The following is a 22574-nucleotide window of genomic DNA, read 5'->3' on the forward strand; positions in this document are numbered from 1 at the left end:
GTGGACAAATTTCACTCATGGCAAATTTAATTTCTTTTATTCTGAAACTGCACTAACGCCAATTATTTTGCGGGATTTGTGACATAGTGTGTCTTGTACATGTCTAGTGTGTGACTGTTTTAAGGCTCAGAAGTCGGATATTGATGGTTAAACCAATTCCATGTTCAAAAGTTAAAGGTAGATCCACCGTTAACGTTGGCATTACTTTGTAAGATATGTTAGACTTTGAGTCAGAAATGCAAACAAGAAACGCTAGCTTATTCTGCTATATTCGTGACAGTTAAAACGTTACATGCAAGCTTCGAGTTTTAGCGTTACCTCTGTGGGACAGTCCCGGCCTCCTGTCTGTAAATTACCTTGAGTCACCTAACGAAGGTAACTGGCACAATGGCTACTCTTTTCCGAAGGTAGTAAGTTGACTTAGCTAGCTACTACTGGCTTTCTGTTTGTCGATCGAAATGTGTTGACTGATAGAAGGACAGAACAGTTTATGCACGTAAGTAACATTCACGTCAGGCATAAAAGGGTGTAACTTAAGAATTATCTGTCTGTCATTACTCCTTTTAAATATATTGAGCATATGGTGGATTTTCCCACTCGATATTTCTCTCCCAGTCTTGGCTGGTCCATGGAGATGGGTGCCAGACATTACAGCCAACTAATGATAGCCCTTTGCCAACGATACATTTTAATACACGTTAACATGTGGTCAAATTACATTGTTAATCAAAGCTACTGTTGCAGCAAAGTGCCAAATCGATATACTACGTTTAGGTGCAGATATCCTACCAAGCACTAGATGTCAGCCTTGGGCCTCTAATGGATTACCTACTCTGACGTTTCACCTGTTGTCCCTTCATTTTCAGATAGTATCATGTGGAGATGTCTTCATTGGTGGCCTATGAAGATTCAGAATCAGAAGATGATTGTCTTGATCAAACAGAGGAGGGAACACCAACTTTCACCCAAACTTGTGAACAAAACAGGGTGTGTAATTCCTCTCAGGTAACACCTCATAGCCTCACCCCTGGCCCTGACAGGTCAACGGTGGAATATCATGGAAGTGTCTCAGAAATAAACAATACTTCACAACACCCACTTTCACAGCCACAGAGCTGTTTGGATGGGCAAAGAAAATATTGCAGTGCCGGGATGGCACAAGGAAAACATTTCACTACAGCTCCTTTACATGCGGCTCAAGGGAAGAACTCACCACTGCAGACTCTTCCTTACATGCCGAAAAGCTTCAGTGATAGTTTGAAACCAGCTAAAAGACTTTGCACTGTCCCATCTGGTGTCAGACCTTACGTCCCCAAGAGACAGAGACTTGCCACTTCAGTAGACACAGTGGACCCAAAGTTTCTGGCAGAGCAAGTGCCAGGGAATCAGACCAGAGAAAGCCAAATACTGTCCGAAGTGTCGGCAAGAGTAAAGCCGTATCTTGCTCACAATCCCAGCACTGCAGGGATACCCAGGAGGCTTCTGATGAGCCTTGGAGGACACCAGGGACCAGTCAACACAGTGCAGTGGTGTCCTGTGCCTCATCTCAGTCATCTGCTGTTGTCTGCCTCCATGGACAAGACTTTCAAGGTATGTTAGATACAATAAATCTATCACAGGCTTCCAGAAACTATGCACAATCATACTTATCCTTGGAAGTTAAATAAGGGATTCAGTGCTTCTGTGGTGCAGTGCTTCCAGTAATGTAGGCTTTTTATAATCAAACCACTTTGTGCAGTTTAAGTTTCAGCTCTCATTCTGATGTTTATTCCATGTGATAGCATTTGCCTTACTTTCTCAAGCTGAATGCCCCATGTATGTGGTGATCCATTTATCACTATAGTTTCAGGAAGGGGCCAAGCACGTCAGGGAGGTCTAAGGGGATAATCACTTGGCTGACATTCGGTGTAATTGGCACAGTGTTACAGGCAGCACGATAATATCTGCCCTGCTGCCTCAATTTATAAATGTACTGCAAACCACTTTCTTTAGAATCATATCTGTCACTGTCAGTTGAATGTGTGTCAGGGCTCGTGGGACTTCCTATACCTCTCTCACTTTCTCAGCCTCTTTTTCTCTTTCTGACTCCACCTCCTTTTCTTTATTTCACACCAGGCAAACAATCCCTCATGTCCCTCCTCTAAAGGTCAAGGCATGCAGGTGTTCGCCAGCAACAAAATATTTCTTTCCCAGTGCGAAACCATGCACTCCACCAATATCCTAAGAGGACCACGGATAATTAATAATTTAAATATGCATGAGCACATTTGCATGAGCATACAAGTGCAGCAGTATGGCAGCCACCTCCTTTGGCACCTGGAAAGGGCGGTTTTGAGCAGATGGTGGAGTCAAAGAGACAAGAGAAGGAGAAATCAGTTGTTTGTATGCATGGATTTTTCTTCTTCTCTACCTCAGACTGAAACGAATAGATAGTGGAGTGTCAAAAAAGCATTTAAACAGTAAGACCAATAGTGTTTTGATTTTAACAAAATAATAATTTTTTGCAGTAATCAGGTTTCCATAGAAAAGTGCATTTCGTTTTTATTTTATATCTCTGTTTTACTTTTCGATGTTTTAAATGAGTGGCAAAGCAAAGGATTCGCTCCTCTTCATGGTCGTGTTCATTAAAATTGCATACTATGACACAGAAAAATACAGTGTAATAAACTGCAGGTAACCATAGCAACAATACTTAAGATTCACATTGTCTTACTAGTTAACTCCTAATTACACCTAACCTTGGATTAAACTGCAAACTAGAAAGTCTGATAAATGTAGGACTGCAGCTAGCAGTTTTTGTCATCAAGAAATCTTTCTTGATTAATGTTTTGGTCTACTAAAAGGCAGAACATCATTTTAAAAGATGTTAATTACAATCTATAACAGTCCAAAGTGTCTTATTGTCTTGTCTTGTGTGATCAGTAGTCCAACACTCAGGGATTTCCAGCTTTCTGTCACATACGACAAATACTTACAGTTGTGAATTTGAAACCAGGCAAAGTTTCTGGATTTTGATTTTGCTTTTGTGTGCTGGGGCTCCCCCGTAGCCATACACCCATAGTCTTTTTTGTGTGGAATCAATACACTTCAGGGTGTGGTGGTGCAAAATGACTAAATACATTTAATACATTTATACTTATGTACAGTTTTTAGGTACGGATATTTTACTTGAGTATTTCCATTTTTTGCTACTTTTGCTACTTTTACTTACTTATTTGCTACTTTTTCTGAATTTAAAGAATTTCCCTTTGGGGATAAATAAAGGAATTCTGATTCTGATACTTTATACTTCTGCTTTACTACATTAATTCAGCAGTAGTTACTTTAAAGGTTCAGATTCACCAGAATCAGACGTATATTTTCATTCTAATTCTTAAAGTACTTTTGTGCAAATAAGATATTCAGATTTATGCAGTACTTTTAATTGTAACTTGAATTATTTATTATCTAAACACACAAGTATCTGAGATCTGAGTACTTCTTCCACTTCTGACAGGTTGTCCTGGATTGGAAAATCACAGATCCACTTGTTGAAAATGCCACTCCATTAATGTAGTGTCAATTATTTTCTTGTACTGTGGGAGCTTGTCTCACATTATTGCTCATGTATTGACATACTGTACAGGGATATTGATTCAGTCCTTCTCATACTTTGACTGCCTTATTTTTTTTTTCTTCTCCGTGTGAAGACAGAGGAGGGGGAGGACACGGCCTGTGAAATCTTAACGCTTTCCTCTTTGTGCTTGTGTTTCTTCATTGACACCCTTCAGGCTTCAGCCTTCTTCTCCTCCGTCCTGTCTGTCAGTTCTTCACAGGCAGAGACTCAGACTATTAATATTCCAGCCTGTTCACAGCTGTTGTCACCATGGCTACGGCAGGTGTAAGGCTGCAGTTTTAAGTTGATAACACGAATACCAATTTAGTTTTAATTACGGAGAGTCATTTAGAAAGCAGATTACTCCAATGAGTCATCTGCAAGGATCCGCTCTGCGTGTCTGTTAAGTGGCCGGTGAAATTAAAGGGGATGCAAATAAACAAGGTCCCATTTTCACCCATGCAGAAGCCTCGCATCGTATGGGAGTATTGCAGTTGTGTGTGCACTGGATGCTGTTGTTTTGGTGAATATCATTTACGCTATTACACTTTGTAGATGGGGTTTAAGCAACATGCCATTTTGCCAAGTCTGTGCTGAGTCAAATATTTTTTAGCTCTGGATGATATCATCAGTTGGTGCTTTAACAGATTTTCATTGAGCCTTGAGATGGCAGTGTTTCTCCAAGCCTAAGATCATACAGAGAAGTTGCATATCCTGTTGTACAATAAATATTCTAAATAGATGCTTTGCCTCAGTATTTAGCTTTTTGCAATTAACAGTGTGAGTCTATCTTTCCCAGTTGCCTTTTTTTTTATCATGGAGGCATCTCTGGCATTCTGTTTGTTGAACTACTGCCTGCTGGATTGATATGTCACTCTCCCTTCGTCCATCATCCACCCTCCCCTCCCCTCCACCCATCTGTTTCCTGTGGGAGCCATAGTACAGGACTTCTCAGTGTGTTTCTTATGCTGTACGGAGTAGCGGTCTTTAATAATAAAACAGAGAGAGAGAGAGAGAACCAAACAGGGATCTGCAGCGCCCCACAGATCTTCAAAGATCCTCTGTGGCCCTGTCAGTGCCAGGGAAGCAAAAAATACTTCATCATTAGTGTGATATACCTCACCTCAGTGGGCACTGGACCAGACCACCCACCGGATTTCAACCTGGGCTTCAGGGAGAAGCTTTTCTCTTTTGACATGTCGGAGAGAAAATTAAACTCTTCATCATCAGGACGTCTGATGAAAAGTATGCCACAGTGCCGAACAACCTGTGTGCCAAGTGATCTTTTTGAAGCACAGTGCAAATAACACCACAGCGACAACTAAAGCCAAAGACAAAAATCAACAATAGGACGATCTGGCAGATTCATTCATAAATCACTGTCTGCTTTCGGGAGCCTCTTTTTGTACTTTATTTGCCCCATGATACCACATTTCAAACCAGCAGCCTTTGCAGTCACTACTAAGAGAAGACAGCTGGGCGCTTTTCTTTTCTGCTTTGTCTATGATCAGTGAAACCTGAGGATACCATTAAAGCCATTAGACCCACCGGGGAATTGATTTACAGGCACACTCAAAGGTAATTAGTTTGATTAATTGATTATAAAAGTTGCTCTTGCTTTCAAATCCAGCAAATAATCCTGATTTGTGTACGTGTCATGCCAATCTATCCAGCCCACTTTGTCGAGTAATTTGATTTTGTTTCATAACAATTGAATTTAGATGTGGAAAGCTCAGATTCTATCTTTCACAGCTTTGAAAAACGCAGACTGCTTTCACCAATTCTTATTCACACAGGAAAGACTTTCAGGGCCAGAGGACACATCGCATTCAACATCTGCAAAGGCATGCCAGAAAAACTTTGCTTTGTTTCCTTTTTTCAGTCGGGCGAGCAGTGGCCAACAAAACCAGGCCCAGGCTATTTGATTCTCAGTAAGCTGCATTGAAAATGCGTCCATAGCATGCAGGTCATTTCCTCTTGTCTGCTTGAAACACACTGTGTCAGTGCCGTCTGATGTCTGCTCTTTCTCAACGCTTCTCTCTGTCACACTCATTTCATCTGGTATTTGTTTGAGGTACAAAGGTTTCAGGGGTCAGTGTCAACTTTTAGTCTGTTAGCAGCATGCCTACAGTAACATTTTTTCTTTTTCTTTCATTTTTTTTCTTCTGTATATTAGTGCAACCTATAGGGACTGAGCACAAATTTACTGACATGGTTATGAATACAAACACAAATTCATTAATCAGTTCTTGTCAGTTGAAGATATTCGATCCGATATTCAGAATTTTTAATTATTGGTGTCAGTGTTTTTTTGACAGACATCAATAAACTAAATTCATTCTAAAACTTGCTACTGTGCATCTGATACAGCGTTCTTTCTCTTACACTGGTAACAGCCAGCCTGTCAAACAGTAAAAATCACAATATTTGCCTCCTAAATGTAGAAGAGTGGAAGTAGGAGAAAATGGAAATACTTAACTTAAGTACAGTACTTGTGTAAAATGTATTTAGTTACAGTCCATCAGTGACTATTTAAAATTTTGACCCAAAGTTTTTAATTTTTACTGGTTAAAAATACAGGCCCTAAAGAGGCATCTCAGTCTATCCCTTTTCTATAGCACATGCTGCATATTTCACACAGCTATTGTAGCTTTCATCCAGAACTGTGCACAGTCAGTAACACTGACGTTGTAGTTGTCTGGGTGTATTTGTGACTTTGGCTCGATGCAATGTGCCCGTGTCTGGCAGGTGTGGGATGGAGCAGAGAGCGGGCGATGCCTCAGGGTTTACACCTGCCATTCGGGGGCCGTGCGTGATGCCTGTTGGACCCCCTGCGGGCGACAACTTCTCACCGGCTCCTTTGACAACTCGGCTGTGATCACAGACGTAGAGACAGGTAAGCAGCGACGCTTCCACTCTGTAGTTCTGATGAACACGCTGTCTCTTAACAAACCACACTAAACAAGAACAGCCTTAAAATACTGAGGAAGTTGCAATCAATTCAGTTTAAACTGCTTTTCAGCAAACTTTTCTCTCTAAGCATATTGCTGGTGTGTGAAATAACTCCTAATTTTATTTCTTGCAAATTTAGGGCAGCCCTAGTTTTTTTTTTTCTTTTCTCTAGCTCAAATTTAAAGTCAGTATGGTAATTTATGTGTGGAGTGACTTTAAATTGCCTTTGGCCCCAAAACCTGACATAAACTAAAACCTGTGTGTAAATTGCAGCGCTGCATCTTTCTCTCTTTGTCGTTGCGAGGCCTTTCAGGGGCAACATGCTCATTTCTGGAGCAAATACATCAACTGTCCCATTCCAAAGACTCATCCAAGTGCCACCAATGAATGCTGCCTTCTTTTTTCAACCTTTTACAACCTTGTACTTGAGTATTTCCATTTCCTGCTACTTTATACTTCTACTCCACTACAATTCAGAGGCAAATATTGTACTTTTTCCTACACTACATTTATATTGGAAAATATAATCAACAAATGAATTATGATGTAATGTTCTAGATTAATACAAACCTTTTTTGATTTTGATGATTAATTTTATTCACTTCACCTATCAGTGGTTATAATGTTGTGGCTGGTCGGTCTATGTATTACTCTGAAATACGCCATTCTTCTTTTACTTGTGGTATATTAAGTATATTTTGATACTGATAATGTTGTACTTATACTTTGCTTTTGCTTTTACTGTGGCACTGATAGATCTACTTTTTCCAGCTCTGGTAGAATCCCAAAATGCAGTGGGGACCAGACACTGTTAAACTGTGACATAATCACTTGAAATAGCATTTTCCACTGCATTTATAAAACCTGAAAACCTGCAGTGACACTGAATCTCTCACGCGCAGAAATACATGTGCATGTTTACAAAGAACATAACTGGCTCATTGAGTCTGCTGTCTCTCTTTTGTGATCATACAGATCATTTTCAAGGTGACATTTACAAGACTTGCTTTGCACTCTTGCAACTCATACAGATGGTGTACAACAGGGAGACTGCCAATTAAAATGGAAGAATTCAAAGAAAAACTTGTCGCTTCATAGAGTGCTGTGTTCGTACATGTAGGAAAAGCCCTCAAAGAGGCTCAGCAGAATGAGCCAACACACAGTAGACTTTGTTTTGAAGCCCCTGTGGCAACTACATCTCTTGGGTCAACACATCGCTGTGATGACTTGCTGCCGTTTGCACTTCCCCTCTCAGCATGTCTGTCAATACTGCCAATAAAGCCTACGGATAATAGCTTGGCTAGCCCATTAAACACACAGGCAGCTCCAGGAAAGGGATCAATAATGGATACATCACCGCAGGAGCAGCCACCATGACCTTACACTGGAACGTCACAAACCACAACCATAAACAAACAAATGTTTATTTTGGTCTTGTGCTCTGGTAGCCACCAGTGGCTTGCACTGCGCTGTAGGATGTCCTAGTGGGTTCAGACTAACAACTTTGAAATAATGTCAGCCATCCTAAGAGCCCTCACACACATCGGTCCTGCAACACTCTTTCTGTTTTTAATGATATTTATCATTCTTATTTGTTTTTCCACTGCTATTGTTATTTATGTGTAAGAAAATTGAAAAAAGTGAATTGCTCCTTAGGATGAGTATTTGCAGATGTGAGCTGGCACGACAGAGCAATAAGGAGGCACTGATATGGAAGCAAGAAATGAAGAAAATTTAATTTAGTTGCATATTAATATGGGAGTTGGGAATTCCAGCCCAGTTTCTGCCCAACTGTAGTGCAATCTATTGTGTTACAGATAAGACTTTTGTACTGACACTTGAAAACCAATCATACAGTATTCAGTGAAACGAACACAGAAGCCGAGCTGCATATGTAATTTTCTTCATAGTTAACAAAATAGTAGACTATTTATATTTCTGCATGCGACCCATAACAGGCTGACACCAAGGTGTTGGCATTAATATAATAATGATATTTAAAAGGCTAACAATGCTCGCAACATTCACCTGCACAAGTGGGAACACTAGATCTACCAAGAGTGACGGGATACTGAGGTAGCTGAATGTTTGCCATGTCAGACTGTAATCAGGATGAATGTGATCTTTACGCTCTTCACAGTAATGCAGAGCTTCTCAACTCTAACAAGCAAGGCAGCTGGGCCTATTCTGTTCAACTCTTTGGAGATGTGTTCAGACCCCTTTTAATGATCAGTGATAGTCCCATAGGATGCCTGACCTTGTATTTCACCACACAATAACCTAAACAACTGCTGCACCAATTGGTATGTTTACACAGAAATGGAATTATTGAAGATCCTATGCATTCAGAACGGCATGTGGGCCCATTTACCTTGGCAATCTTTGCAGTTGTTTCTGTGTCCAATTTAATTTGTACAATCTTATGCCCACACCCAGTGGGCCACAGACAGGCTGTCACAGCTGAATAGCAATAGTAGGGGGTGAGGAGTATATAGGTGGGGAGAGAAGGTTAAGATGCATAATGCAGAAAAAGAAAGGGAGGAGGAGGGGAAGAACGCAACAGAAAGAAATCAAAAGAGGCAGAATAAATTCACAGAAGGAGAAATAGAGAGAGAAGGAGTTGGGGAGTGGAATAAATGAATTTCATCTGGAGGGCATTAGTAAGAAGTGGCAGCTGTTGTCCAGTGCTTTCACGGCTGTCCTTGGAAAAGCTGGTTGTGGAGGCTGGCGATGGAAAATATGGCCGTATACCCACAGGCTGCCACAGGTTGATGTGTCAGTTTGTGCATGTTTATGCAGAACTTGAGTTCTCTGTCCAGATCCCCTCAGGCTTTGGCAGAAATGAGGTCGTCCTGGATTTCCAAAAAACAATAATACACAAAGACGTTGCCAGTACTGGAGTGGGCTTTTGCATTACCCTTCCTCCTCACTTTACAGAATCATATTTGATGAATGCAGTCAAAGGCTTTGGCAATAGTTTAGTTGTAAATGGAGTCTCCGTCCATCCAATAGCTGTACCTGATCATACTTTCAAAGGTCGGGGGAAGCTTGAACTGATCCAAGCTGACACTATGCAAGAGGCGGGTGCACTCTGGACTGATCACCCGTCAGTCACGGGGCTGACAGAGAGAGACAACCTTTCACCCTAACAGTCACACCTACAGGCAATTTAGAGTCTGTGACAGTATTGCAAGGGAAAATATTGGGTTTGAGGCTGGGGGTCATTCCACAGAGGAGTGTTTGTTTCCAAACTGACATATCAGTATATATCTGAGCCAACCATGTAAAAAAAAAAAACATACTCAATCTTCAAAATGTTGAATTTTATACTGACTGATTTTACCTCCTTAACACCTCCTTTACATGTTCACGATGGTAACCAGTACAGTTTGCGTGTATAAACACAGCAGCAAGAAGCACTGCACACCAGGAGACAATGCATGCAGCAGCACCTGCATGCGCATTTACTCTAAATCCCCTCAGCAAGCATATCTGCGTTTTGACCTACTTTGAGAATTTCATTTTACAGTAGTAACCTGTGGGGTTGATGTAGTTTTTACCCTGTTATTTGACAGAAATACAACAGACCATTGCCGCAAGTAAAAGGCATTGGTAGATTTGTATTGTAGTCTGCTTTGTCAACTGCTTGTACTCCTGTGATGATATGATCCAAATGCACCCAGCAAGAGGCGGTATATATTCAGTAGTTGGTGCATTTGGTGTTTTGGAGCTGCTTAGTCCTTGAGTTATGTTAACATTTCAAGGGTCCCAAATCCCCTCCCGTGTACGATTGATGCTTTATCCCTGTATCCCTAAATGTCTGCAGTATACGAAGTGTAGTTTGCAGCACTGCTCAGAAGCAACCCTTGATGGGAAACAAGAGTGATAAAGTATGCAGACTTTGTGTTCTTCTTTTATGTTGGCTTGTCAAGTGGATACGAGATTGTTAAAGCAGATTCAAGTGTGAACAGTGAAGGGAAGTTTCCCGTTGCAATGCATGAGCACCTCCTAAATGCAGTTAGATTCCAGTGTTTGTGCACGCATGCTGTGGCAACGTGTGCTCTTTTTGGTGACTGAAAACTTAATGAAAATATGTTAAATGAATTGTGATTGTTATTTCAAGATTTCTAAGCACTTTCTTAATACGAAATATCTTTAAAACATCAAGTCCATTACAGATATTTCTTATAAAGCCCATTTCCAATTTTTTTTTTTTTTTTTTGTTGAGGGGTGGGGGTACGAGATACGGCTTGTCAAAACCAAGTAATGTGCCTCTAACTGTTGCTGCTGTATGTTGCAGTGACAGCACCCTGCTTTGGTGGATCCAATAATGAGGCAGAATATCCATTTCATCACAGCTTTCCTCTGCTTTAAGGGGCCATCCCAATCATCCCTAATGTCCTCTGCACTGTAGTCATCCACTGCGTGTCAGCTCCACAGCACGATCACAGTTCTTTCAGGACTACAAAGTAAAGTATCGTGAGTGAGGGACAGATCACTGCAGCCTTCCGTTATCTCCCCTCTCAAGCAGGCTAATTATTCTTGCTTAATTAAAACATGACAAGGCCCTATTTATTACGAGGAGAATGTTGATTTTTCTCATCGCCTTGCCAAACATGAGTTTTAAATCTCAATGACAGATCTTCTCCATCTTGCTACGGGTAAGCCAATTAAGCAGGAAGTGTGAGCCTGATGAAAATGCCTGTTAACACTCTGGATCAATGCAGTCGAATTTTGGGAGTGTTCTAGTCCACCATTAAATGAAAGAAGGTCCATTTCTTCTCCAGTTTATTAGTGTTGACTCCCCCCGGGTAGGAATATCCTGGAACAAGTGCGTAATGAAGTGCATGTTTGTTGTGGGCTAAATGCCTAATACTGTTTTGGATGGGGTCTTTGTTGTTTGTTCGATGAATTAATGAGGAGTCGTAGAACCCCAAGGTGTTCTACTTTGCATAGTCTTCGACAGAGCTGCTGGCTCTTATTCTGGCTTGGTTCCTCATGTAGCTTTCTTCATGGTTTACCCAGGAAACTAATTTTTGGTCGCACCCTGTCAGGCTTAATTATATTTAAACCTCTCAGTGTTTTTGTTTTGTTTGTAAGTACAACATTTTTTAATTGATTTAGATAAAGTTGCCTCTGGCCAAAACAGTGTTTTATATTCTGATTTTTCTTCTCGATATCTTCTCTGTCTTTGTTAGTCTGTAGCGTTGTAGCGTTTAAATCAAGTTGCTTTTTAGAAACAGGTATGTGTGATGTGGTACTCTCTGGAAATATCTCAGACATGCTCCTGCAAACATGCTCCCGCAAATAAAAAATAAAAGTTTCAGTTCCTCACAAGAAACAGTCTGTGGTCCTGTTCGACACTATGGGAACATTTATTAGTGACAGAAAGACATGTGATCAAAAAGTGATGGATGTAGCCTGTAAGCAGCTCACACCCTGTTTGTGACCTGAGATCACAAGAAGCTTGTCATCCTTTTACTTTAACTCAGTCTTTCATGAATTTCAGAAGTTTCACTGAGATGGGAGTTTGAGTGGGGGGCGGTTTGACAGCAACTTAGAGCAACATTTACTGAACGCTTTATCAGTGAACTTGTTTTCATATTGCTGTTAATAACCAAAGGCGACAGCACAATTTAATTCCACACAATCTTTACTGCACAGGAATGTAATGGTTGCTTCACGGGGAGGACTGGATCCTCACAAGTGCTCTCAATTAATAAACCAAAGAGAAGTTTCAGCACAATTTGCATCTCAGAGGGAATGTAGTGGAAATGTATGTGTCTTTAGTTTAGTCTTGACAGCTGAGAGACAAAATGTCTAATTAGGCTAAAAACTGTAACAGTGTGTCTTAATTCATTAGTTTATAGTCTGAACCTTTTTATTCTATCTGAATGTATAGAAGAACACACACTTGATCTCTTTTTTTTTTTGCTGAATCACTGTATTTTGATATACGGTGCACTACAGAGCCTTAACAAGACTTACAAACTCATTTATGCATAGTATGAACAACAATGAGATGATTGCTTCACCAGTCTTGTCCACTTTGGGACAAGATGTTGGGGTTCTGAGAAGGCAACCTACAAACACCGCATGCAGTCACGTGTAAACACCATTTTCATGTCAAGCCTTAAATAGTCACAATGTCTGCGTACAGGAGATAAATCGTCTCGTAGTGGACAAACTATTGTTTCATGGAGCCAGAAGACTGAGTTGAGATGTAAAATAAATGGTCCTCTGCAGATGACTTACTGAGTTCCTGTAATTGTTCAGTTTCCAGTTTCTTATTAATTTTATCTTCGGATTTGACATCGAGATGTGAACAATGAAAATTAGAAACTAAAGGATACTTTTTAATATCTGTTGTTTCAGCTTTGTTATCATTTGACAATTTTTCTTTGTTGGACTAAAACTTCTTTGCACTTCACGCCTTCATTTAACATTTAATGGTACGTCTTGTTTTGTCTGACTGTCGGTGCAAACCTCAAAGACAATAATTTTAGTATACTTACAACAAATATTATACATGTTTTCCATTAAAAGTGACTAAAATGATTATTAAATTGTCCAAATAATAACATTCTATCAGTTGCCTAATTGTTTGATTTTGTTGGAGATTATTTCACAAGATAATGACTCAAAAAATAAATATCTTATATCAAGAATGAAATTAAAAGCATTCAGGATATGAGTGCCAGATATTTCATATTACTCTTATCACAAGAATGTTAACTTTCACAAAAATATAGTAAGTAAATCTCATATTTCTACCATCCCTCAGTTTACTCCTGACAAATAATTTCAGGAGGAGGCTCTGATCTTGTTCCTTTCTCTCTCTCATTTCCTGCTTCTATAGGGCAGCAGGTGGTGAGATTTGACAACCAGTTCAAGCTGATGTGTGTGGTCGTGCATCCCAGCAGCCCCGAGGTGCTCCTGTGCGGGGGTTACAGTTCAGTGGTCAAGGCCTGGGACTCTCGCAGCTGCAAGGTCAGGCTTATTAACCTTCTCAGAGAAGATTTATCATTTTTATTGACTCTGGTTCACCGACTGTTGTTTGACCTTTTATAAATCTAGAGCAGGTAGGCTTTGAACAGTTACTCTTCATCTTCAGCTGCCTCCTACACACACTAGTACATACAAGGTAGTCAAGATTTGACTGTGCACGATGACCCATGGCATATATTGCGAAAAAGATAGTGTTTTGGTATGCATTGAAGTAACACTGCAGATTATCAGGTAATTGTTCAAAGCAAATTTTAATTTAATTTGGGATTTATGAATCTTTCCTGTCAAGCTGAAACCTAATATTGCTATTAAGCTTAATAGACTATTTTATATGATAATCCTATTCATTTTCCCAGAATGTGAGTGCTCACATGGTGAGCTGACTTGTTTCCCTGCGGGGTTTTAGAGTTAATACAGCAGGGATTCTGCCAGTAGGTGTCAATGTGCGTTGAAGAGTGAGCGTAGACCTGTCCTCAGCAAATAGGTTGTTAATGCTGTAGCGTCATGGTTCCCTGTCAGTCTTAGCCCTGGGTTGTGTGTTTCTTTCTTGGGGGTGAAATTAACCCACTTGATGAAAGGGCTGAGACCCAAAGGCTCTACATTGGCCAATTAGTCTGAAGTCTTTTCAAACGGGCTAATGAAGTGCATGTATGAGATTGTTCTCCCATGTTATGCTTAAAATTTGGTTCAAGTTACAAAGCAGAAGCAGAGCAATTAAAGGATGTTGCAGTTAGGGGTTAAAGGTCAAATTGTCCAATTGGGATCGTCACTGATTGGCAGCAAATTGTCATATTCGGTTGATGACTCCGTTTCATTAACCTGATCACTATTTTCTATGAGTAGTTGATTACCGTAATTATTTGTTCTATTAAATATCAAATTGTACCAGGACCTTGAATTGATTTTCTGTTGCCATAAGTCAAAACCTAAAATGATCTTCTCTAAACTAACATGGTTTTAGCCTGATAATAGTTTTAGCCTAAAACACAATGAGAATAATAAACACTTACAGACACACAGCATACATGGGATTTACATTCACACCATTCAGCCAATCAGATGTGCAGCCCATTAGCCATCAGCTACCCTTACAGTAACTGCTGTCCGTTTGGTGGAGACTGTGAGGTTAGCCACAATCACTGAGGAAGGAGAGATGAGCTAATATGGGTACTGCAGTGTGTGTTTTTTTTATACAGTGTGTGTATTCAGCGAGAACAATACTGTGTTAACATTATGGACTTAACAGTAATTCTAACTAAACTGTGTGTGTGTGTGTGTGTGTGTGTGTGTGTGTGTGTGTGTGTGTGTGTGCGTGCGTGTGCGTGTGCGTGTTCCAGGTGGTGAAAATGTACAAAGCAGGGATCCAGCAGACTTTGGACATCCTCTTCCTGAGAGGTGGTACGGACTTTATAACAAGCTCTGACTGTGTGAGCAGAGATTCTGCTGACCGTACCCTCATTGCCTGGGACTTCCAGACCGCTGCCAAGGTCTCCAACCAGATCTACCACGTAAGGAAATCTGAGTGCAAATGAAGAAAAGTAGCCCTAAAATAAATGCAGTTCTGATTGGCACGTGATGTTGAAGTTATAGGACAATTATAGACTGAATAAAAGGCTTTAAAAGCAGCAATTTCAACAGGCGAATCACATGTCCAATTTAACGTTACAATCCTGAAAATGGGTGAACCTCCGGATGTAAAACAAGGTGGTAATGAGGCGTGTGGAATTGGCATATTTTGACAGTTACATAGTGCGGGAGGAAGTATGTGCTCTACTGAGTGCCACCTATTTTGAAAAAATATGATTTTAATAACCTTTGTCCTTTTTTTTGTATTGATTTAATTCTCATCCCTGAATCAGTGTTATTTCACAGTACAGAAAGTCTCAGTAGTGCTGCAACTTCTTCATAGTACTCCTGTAGCAAAAGATGGCCAAAACAACTCAAGTATTGCGCAACAGCAACACAAACAGTAGACTCAGAAATAACCATAGCAGATTGATTGCGTTATATTATGAAGCTGTTTCTGTTATTTTGTTCCCTCTGCTGCACAACTAAATAATGTAAATAACTGCGCAGTACTGTAAGTTTTGTATAGTTTATTGAAAGAAATATTGTAAATATTCTCCAATTTGTACCATCATTTGCTATCCTTGTGCTGCTGTGACACTGAGAATTTCCCCGCTGCGGGACTAATAAAGTTTATCTTATCATAACTGAACACAAAATAATGATCTAGTTGATATGCAGCTTACTTCATGGTTAGTAACAGCAAGATATTGAAATAATGAATTATTTTTCCCATCTGGATTTTCATTTCGCTTATTTAACCACCAGGAGCGGTACACGTGCCCCAGCCTGGCTCTCCACCCACTCGAGGAGTCCTTTGTTGCCCAGACCAATGGGAACTACATGGCAGTGTTCTCTTCCCAGCAGCCTTATAGGATGAACAAGAGACGGAGATATGAAGGACACAAGGTCAGTAACAAGTGTTGCCTCGAGGGCCAGGTTATGGTGGGATGGGGGGTGGGCTCTTGCGCCAGCCTGATCAATACAGGATGTACATGCACACAGAACTAAAGCAGAAAATTGTGCAAAGGCAGTAGAATAAACCTGAACAAATACATGAAACACATCAGCATGCTATATATCCATTTGTCAGATAGTATATTTTCTGGAAATTCAACTGAGATACAGTCTTTTCTTCCAGTGGAAAAAAAAAAGCCCCAAAACTTTTCCTTTGTCTAAAATGATGATATTCCTCATTACCAAACTAAAGTGTATGCACTGAAAATTAATGCATTTTTCCAGGAACACCCTGGTCTGCAGTCTCTCTCTCTCACACACACACAGTGACATCTGGCGCTCAGTCATAGCCACTCACCTGGAGCAGTGGGGGGTTAAGTGCCTTGCTCAAGGGCACCCCGTGGGTAATGATAAGGCACAGGCAAGCACTGCTCTTTCACGTCCCCCCTCACAGATTGAATCAGCAGCTTTCTATTCACATGCACTCTTTTCTAACACTTAGGTCCCCCAAGTATGTAATCAGCCGGATCGCAATCCAATTATTATGCTGACATTTCATTATGCTAATCTTAACACGGCTCTTGGTGGAAGGTTAATGTATCATAGCTAACTCATACATCCTCGTTCTAGGTGGAGGGGTACGCGGTGCAGTGTGAGTTTTCTCTGGATGGAACTATCCTGGCTTCAGGAAGCTCCACCGGCTCCGCTCACTTCTACGATTACCACGGTGCTCGTTCACTGCACACCCTCCACGCCCACAGCCAGCCCTGCTTGTGTGTGACTCAGCATCACGTCCTGCCTGCAACTGCAGCCACCTGCGACTGGGCTGGTGAGATCAAGATCTGGCACCGAGGGCTGTGAATAAACGAGCAAATATAGACTTTAAAGTTACAAGATATAGCCGGTCGGGCCAAGAGAGGATTACGTTAAACTGAAAACTCATGCGCATATCCAGCTTCAAGACTTTATCTTCCTTAATCTCTTGGCATAAGATGATAAGCATTTGGACTGGAAGTCAGCTAATATGCTGTCGACTGATGCATTTGAAAAACAGGTTTTTTTACACTGTCGTCTGGTAAAGCTTTTACGTGGTTTTGAAAAAACACCCACATCTTTATTCCCATTTGATATGAACTTACACTGGCAAAAGAACCAAAGTCACTATTGTGTAAATCTTATTAAACACATGTTTCGTCAAATTTGACCCATCTGTTTTAACAATTTGAAATCATGGACAGCTGTGTGAGATGAAAGAAAGTTTCTTTACTCTTCAAAGCGTGAAATATTAAGAGTTGTATCTAAAATGGTAGGCAGTGGGAAAGCAGGCTAACCACACACACACACACAACCACAATACGTTTATGGTCAGTTTTTCACTCCAAAAACTGGGACTTCACCACCATCATATTCTTGAAGTTAAAACAAAATCAAAGCAAAAAAAAAATTGTCTTTAGGCATTTTCCAATCAGTGGTGTTTTCCATTCCACATCTGCATACACATCACTTTTTCCATGCTTTTTTGTTCTCACTGGCTCTGATATGACATTTCCTTTCACACTGACGCTTTAGAGCATCACAGAGAGACAACTAGAGAACTAAAAATAAAAAAAATATGCCGGCATCTGTCAAAACATTGCCAGGTTCTTCCAAAATCCTGCCAGTCACCAACAAAGCAGTGAAGTGCACACAGATGCTTGTGATCTTTTTTCAGTATCAGTATAGTAGAACAGTCCATAAAATACACTTTGCTGTTTGTCGCCGAGGGAAATTCTAATCACTCAGTGCTCTTTCTCGCCCTTGCGGTTGTTTATACTGTAGTTAATAATGGTTAAACTGACACCGTTATTGTCTTAAGCAACCGCTAGGTGATTTGTGAAGCTAAAAGATAATTTGCATTAGATGAATGGCGAAATCCTCTGCTGCTGTTGTAGTCACTGTCTGTTTGATATATAAACAGTGTCATACTGAGTGATTTGGACAGTGGGGAAGAATCTTTTGGGAAAATCAATGCCGAAATCACTTAAGATATTTCTGCGATCTGACGACTTTTGCCTGCACATCTGAGTCTGACAATTTCAGAGAAATCTTATTCCTGTCACCAGATTTAAAGAGACCTGGAATTCACTGAAATTGAGAAAGTGGGGGAAAAAAAAGAACTGAAATCCTTAATGAAGCTCAAGCTGAAACACTTCCCCAGCTTGTCTCTGCTAAGTAATATCAAACAGCAGTCGTTTTCCCAACAGCCATCTTTATTAAATAAATAAACGTACAGCAAAAATATATAACCATGCATTAGAGACAAACGTTGACATTTAGACCGCTGGCCTGTTGTTCCTGGAACAAGGCTGGAGGTAGGATAGCACAGAACCGCTTCAGCCTCTTCATTCAGGGTCAAAACATTCGATAAACATAAACATCAACTGAAACTGGATAAAAAATAGTCATTGTGTATTGACAGTTGCGTATGTCTCTATGTATGTCTCATTTTATATATCATGCCCACCACAAAAATACCACATATTCCCTCGGTCCCTCTGTACATTGGTTAAATTTCATTCTTTTCAACCCTAGTACCAAATGAGAATATGATTCGAACATTTATTGTGGCCTTTGTGGTGCTGTTTCACCTTCATAAACACAAGTTCAAGAAAGAAAAGATGCGGTTTTGAAATCTTAAAAAAAAAAAAAGGAGAGAGAGAAAAAAAAAACCTTAAGCCAGTTCTGAGATCTGCAGGAATGGGAGGTAGACGCATGGCCTTCCAGAGAAATCTATTCATGACTGACTTAAGGGCAAAGCTGAGTTCCCATTATGTGGCTTATCCCTGTCGCCATTCCTTTCTGATCTATAGAGCCACACAGACAGGAAGAAATCCTTCAAGATCTATCGTGCCAAAGGGCGCGCAGATGTTGGAACATTGTCGTTTTGTCCCCATCTATACTAGTAAGAGCAGCAGATGGCAGTGTGATTGTGAGGCGGCAGGACAAATTCACTCTTCATTTAACATAAGGCAGGGTCTTATTTTATTATGTTTTATTCGCCAACAGGACAGCATGTCTTTGCCAATCTCTATGTATGTATATATTTACACACTTTGTCTATTTTCACAGTGTTTTCTCTAAAATAGCCTAATTGAGCATGCTGGATTAAAAACAACACACTGACTGTACATTTCTGTCTTTTATCAGACTTTTTTTTTTTCTACTACCTTGTCAGTGCACTTTGTTGTGAACATTTTTCTACATATATTGCAGCACTGCCAGCTTTCCTGGAGAATTTTCCAATTAAGCCCTCCTGAAAACTAGAAGCTCTAGCACTTTTTTTTTCTTTTGTGCAACTAGTGCCAACAGTGTTTAAGAGTGTGTATCAGGATAGAAATTTGGCTGCGTGTGTGCCAGATTTTCAGACAGGAATTACCTCTCGGTCTTTAAAGGAAGCAAATTTCAGCGGCGATCTCCCTTCTCATCTGATCCCCAGTTTAAGATCAGACTTGATCCTTTTCCAAGAAACTGGCTGCATGTGTTATGTCTGACAGGAAGAACAGTAACAGTTGAGTATTCAAACAGTAACAATACAGTAGATATACAGTATATACACAGATGTTAGATGCTGTAAAGAAGAACAATCTGTCCTCTGAACAAGATTAAGGCAAGATCACAAGTGTCCAGTTATGAGGGTAACTTCCGTGCAGCCCAGCATCAGATCTCATCATCTCATTTTGATACAAAAAAAAACTGACTGGGTAATACTGAAACTCTTGAAGTCCTGTTTAATCATTTCTACTGAATGTGTACAATTTGTTGCACATTTCACCTGAAATGTAGTGTAATTGTTTCATTAGGGTTCTATATATTTTTAGAGCTATTATTCCAACAAACACGATCAGGGATTTCTGATTAACAAGCATAAAATCCAGCATCAAGAAGGAACTGTTGCAATCTAAATTATGGTTCTTGCTATACATACAGTATAATAGCATTTTAAATACATATTTGAATATCTCATCTCCATCCAATTTATAATGTTAATAAATATCTCTTTTAGTAAGCAGTGTTTACAGATAATGGCCCTATGAGAAACAGTTTAGCCAGTTTTTCCATCTTATTCACATATGTTATACAGCATGGTTTTTGTTTAATTGAAAATAAAGAACTGATAAATCTTTTTAACAGCTTTCAGTCATCAGGGGCAACTATACATAATAAATAAAATTCTCTCTTCAAAACATGTAATTAAATCACCCCATTATAAATGCTTTAGTCCAGTATCTGTACTGTATCTTAGAGCAGGAATTAATGGTCTTTTGCTGGTTTTGCTAACAGTACTTAACACACAAAAAAGAGCAAAGAGCACAGTACTTTCATGTAGCCGGGTCTGTGTTGTATTTCTTAGACAATGTGGTTTTGTTCAGTTGACTCTAATGATCATTATCATTTAAACAAAGACATACTGAATAGCTGGTCTTAGGTAGCTACACCATTGCATGACATACAGTAGAAAAAAGTGTTGCAGACTGCGTGAAACGTGCCTTGGCTAAGAGATACACGAAACAACAACACTTTAATACCCCATCACATCAAAGTATGTGTTTGCTGCAGGGAACTTTTAAGACGTACAGTACAGTACAGTAAGTTAGGAATCATCATCATCATCATGCATAAAATGAAGGGCTCTCTTTCTCTTTGTTCAGTTCAGCAGCGTACCATATAGCTGCGCCTTGGTCAAACTGTCCTTCCTTGTCAGCCCCGTGCTACCAAATTTTTGGTATCTTGGAGAGGTCTTCTTTGGCAGTGCGGGGCCGACGCTGAGAGCGGAGCTGGAGCTTGGGCGAGGCCGGATGCTCGGCCTGGGGCTGGGGTAATGTTGAAGACTCGAGGCTTCGAGGGAGCTTTGGTGTAAGGACTCAGCCGAGCTGTCTGCACTCAGATTTACATAGTCCTTCTTGGTGCTGCTTGCTGCTCCCCCGCTGCTCTCCTTCTCTTTAGAGGTCCCTGAGAGGAACAGACTGCATTCGGAGTCTTGACTGTCATCCTTGGCTCTATACAGCATTGAAGTTTTCTCCTGCTTACGATGCTCCATCTGTTTTGGATTGCGTGTGGGCGAAGGGGAACCCACAGCAAAACATTGGTCCAGCATGCGGCTGTGGAAGACGTCATCTCCTTCTTGGAAACTGCTGTAGAGAGACCCCTTGACCTTACTGGAGGGGCCCATGGCAAAGTGGCGCTCAGAGAAACTGTACGGAGAGACTCGCCCTGTGATATCACGGTAGGAAGATGAGAACGTGTTGACATCTTCCACACTGAGCTGTCTCCAGCGACTGCTTAGGTCATCCTCTGCAACCTGGATGTCACCTTGGCTGTCCAGAGCCCCTCCATGAACCTGAACCAGTCCAGTTGTTGACCCCATGCTGTGAGAGGAGGCCAGGCGGGGGGTGCTGGAATGGTATGGTTCGCTGAAGCATGAAGCTGTCCTGCTGTACGCTGGTGAGGTGCCCTTCTGTGGGCTCCTGGAGGTTACCATGTGCTGGATGCTTAGGGACTTGGGGAAGCTTGGACTGTCTTTATCATAAGAGGACATGCTTTTGCGGCCATAGTCCCCACTGGCACCATCTCGCCAGTCCATATAGAGACCCTGGTGAGAAGAGGATAAGGTGCTGCTTGCAGTGCGCCCACAACCACCACTAACTCCTCCCTTCTCGTCTGATGCAAGGCTGAAGCTAGAGTAGGAACTGGAGGCAGGGAGGCTGCCAGTGCCAAACTCATCATGGTGGTGGTAGGAGGATGGAGGCTCGTGGTGGGAGAAACTTCCAGAGTGGTAGGCCTCTTCATCTGGGTTGCTGTCAGTGGAGTTCTGGGCATGAAGCTGGAGCAGGCTGGTGCCATGGAGGTCAACGCTCTGCCTGCGATCTGTGTCTTGCCATCGTTCAGGGCAGTAGAGTGCTGTATCGCTACAGTAAAGATCAGATGATTTGTACGAAATGCGTCGGTTCAGGTGATCAGTGCTTCCTGTTCCGGTAAGAAAGTCTCCATCCTGTGGCTGCGGGCTAGGTGAGCGTGTTACAGGGCAACTGCTTCCCGGCTCAGGCTTTTCCAGGACCTTGGCAATTATGGCTGTGGGCACGGCGTCAGAGTAATTGGACTGGCACATTGCCATGGTGGCTCCACTACCCCGATTATGTTTCTCGATGTGGGAACTAATGCGTTCCTGGAAATCCAGTGGTAGCTAAGAGAAGGAAGACAGACACGCAAAGAGACAAAATGAGCTTAATGCAAAAGGAACATAGAAACAAAAATCTACATATACAGATGTTTTTGATACAATTGTGATAGCTCTTGAGCTGATCTTCACATTTTGCATGAAAAGATCTAAAAACAGACAGCCTTTTCTTTGTTATTTATACTGTCAACTTGACTTTCTTCCTCAAACATATTCCAAGCTTTCTGTGTTTGCACTGAAACAATTTTTAGAGTCATTCATCAAGGATTTTAATCTATAGTT

General features: G+C 40.9%; 2 protein-coding genes across 7 annotated transcripts in view; one reads left to right on the top strand and one right to left on the bottom strand.

Moving 5' to 3' along the window:
- Window positions 1–44: 44 nt before the first annotated feature.
- wdr25 (WD repeat domain 25) lies at window positions 45–18714 on the top strand. 5 transcript variants are annotated; one of them, XM_046412260.1, is made up of 7 exons: window positions 45–496; window positions 871–1590; window positions 6344–6491; window positions 13407–13537; window positions 14893–15063; window positions 15890–16030; window positions 16709–18714. In XM_046412260.1, exons 1-7 carry the CDS (start codon window positions 491–493, stop codon window positions 16937–16939), a joined length of 1548 nt encoding a protein of 515 aa, XP_046268216.1. In that variant the 5' UTR covers window positions 45–490; the 3' UTR covers window positions 16940–18714. The 5 variants fall into 5 exon arrangements, with proteins under 5 accessions (XP_046268216.1, XP_046268218.1, XP_046268217.1 ...); XM_046412262.1 differs by having other exon boundaries at window positions 45–375; window positions 867–1590; XM_046412261.1 differs by having other exon boundaries at window positions 45–177; window positions 867–1590.
- A 48-nt stretch (window positions 18715–18762) lies between these two features.
- LOC124071595 overlaps window positions 18763–22574 on the bottom strand; it is a 51036-nt gene continuing 47224 nt past the window's right edge. Inside the window, exons 8-9 of one of the 2 annotated variants that reach the window (XM_046412257.1) lie at window positions 20780–22298; window positions 18763–19604 (exon numbers count right to left, since the gene is read on the bottom strand). In XM_046412257.1, coding sequence (XP_046268213.1) covers window positions 19561–19604; window positions 20780–22298 — 1563 coding nt within the window. In that variant the 3' untranslated portion in view covers window positions 18763–19560. Of the gene's footprint in view, window positions 19605–20210; window positions 22299–22574 lie in introns of those variants that run through there. The other variant, XM_046412259.1, reaches the window with a different exon arrangement.

The sequence above is a fragment of the Scatophagus argus genome, chromosome 15, assembly GCF_020382885.2.
Source record: "Scatophagus argus isolate fScaArg1 chromosome 15, fScaArg1.pri, whole genome shotgun sequence".
In the NCBI taxonomy this organism is placed as follows: Eukaryota; Metazoa; Chordata; class Actinopteri; family Scatophagidae; genus Scatophagus; species Scatophagus argus.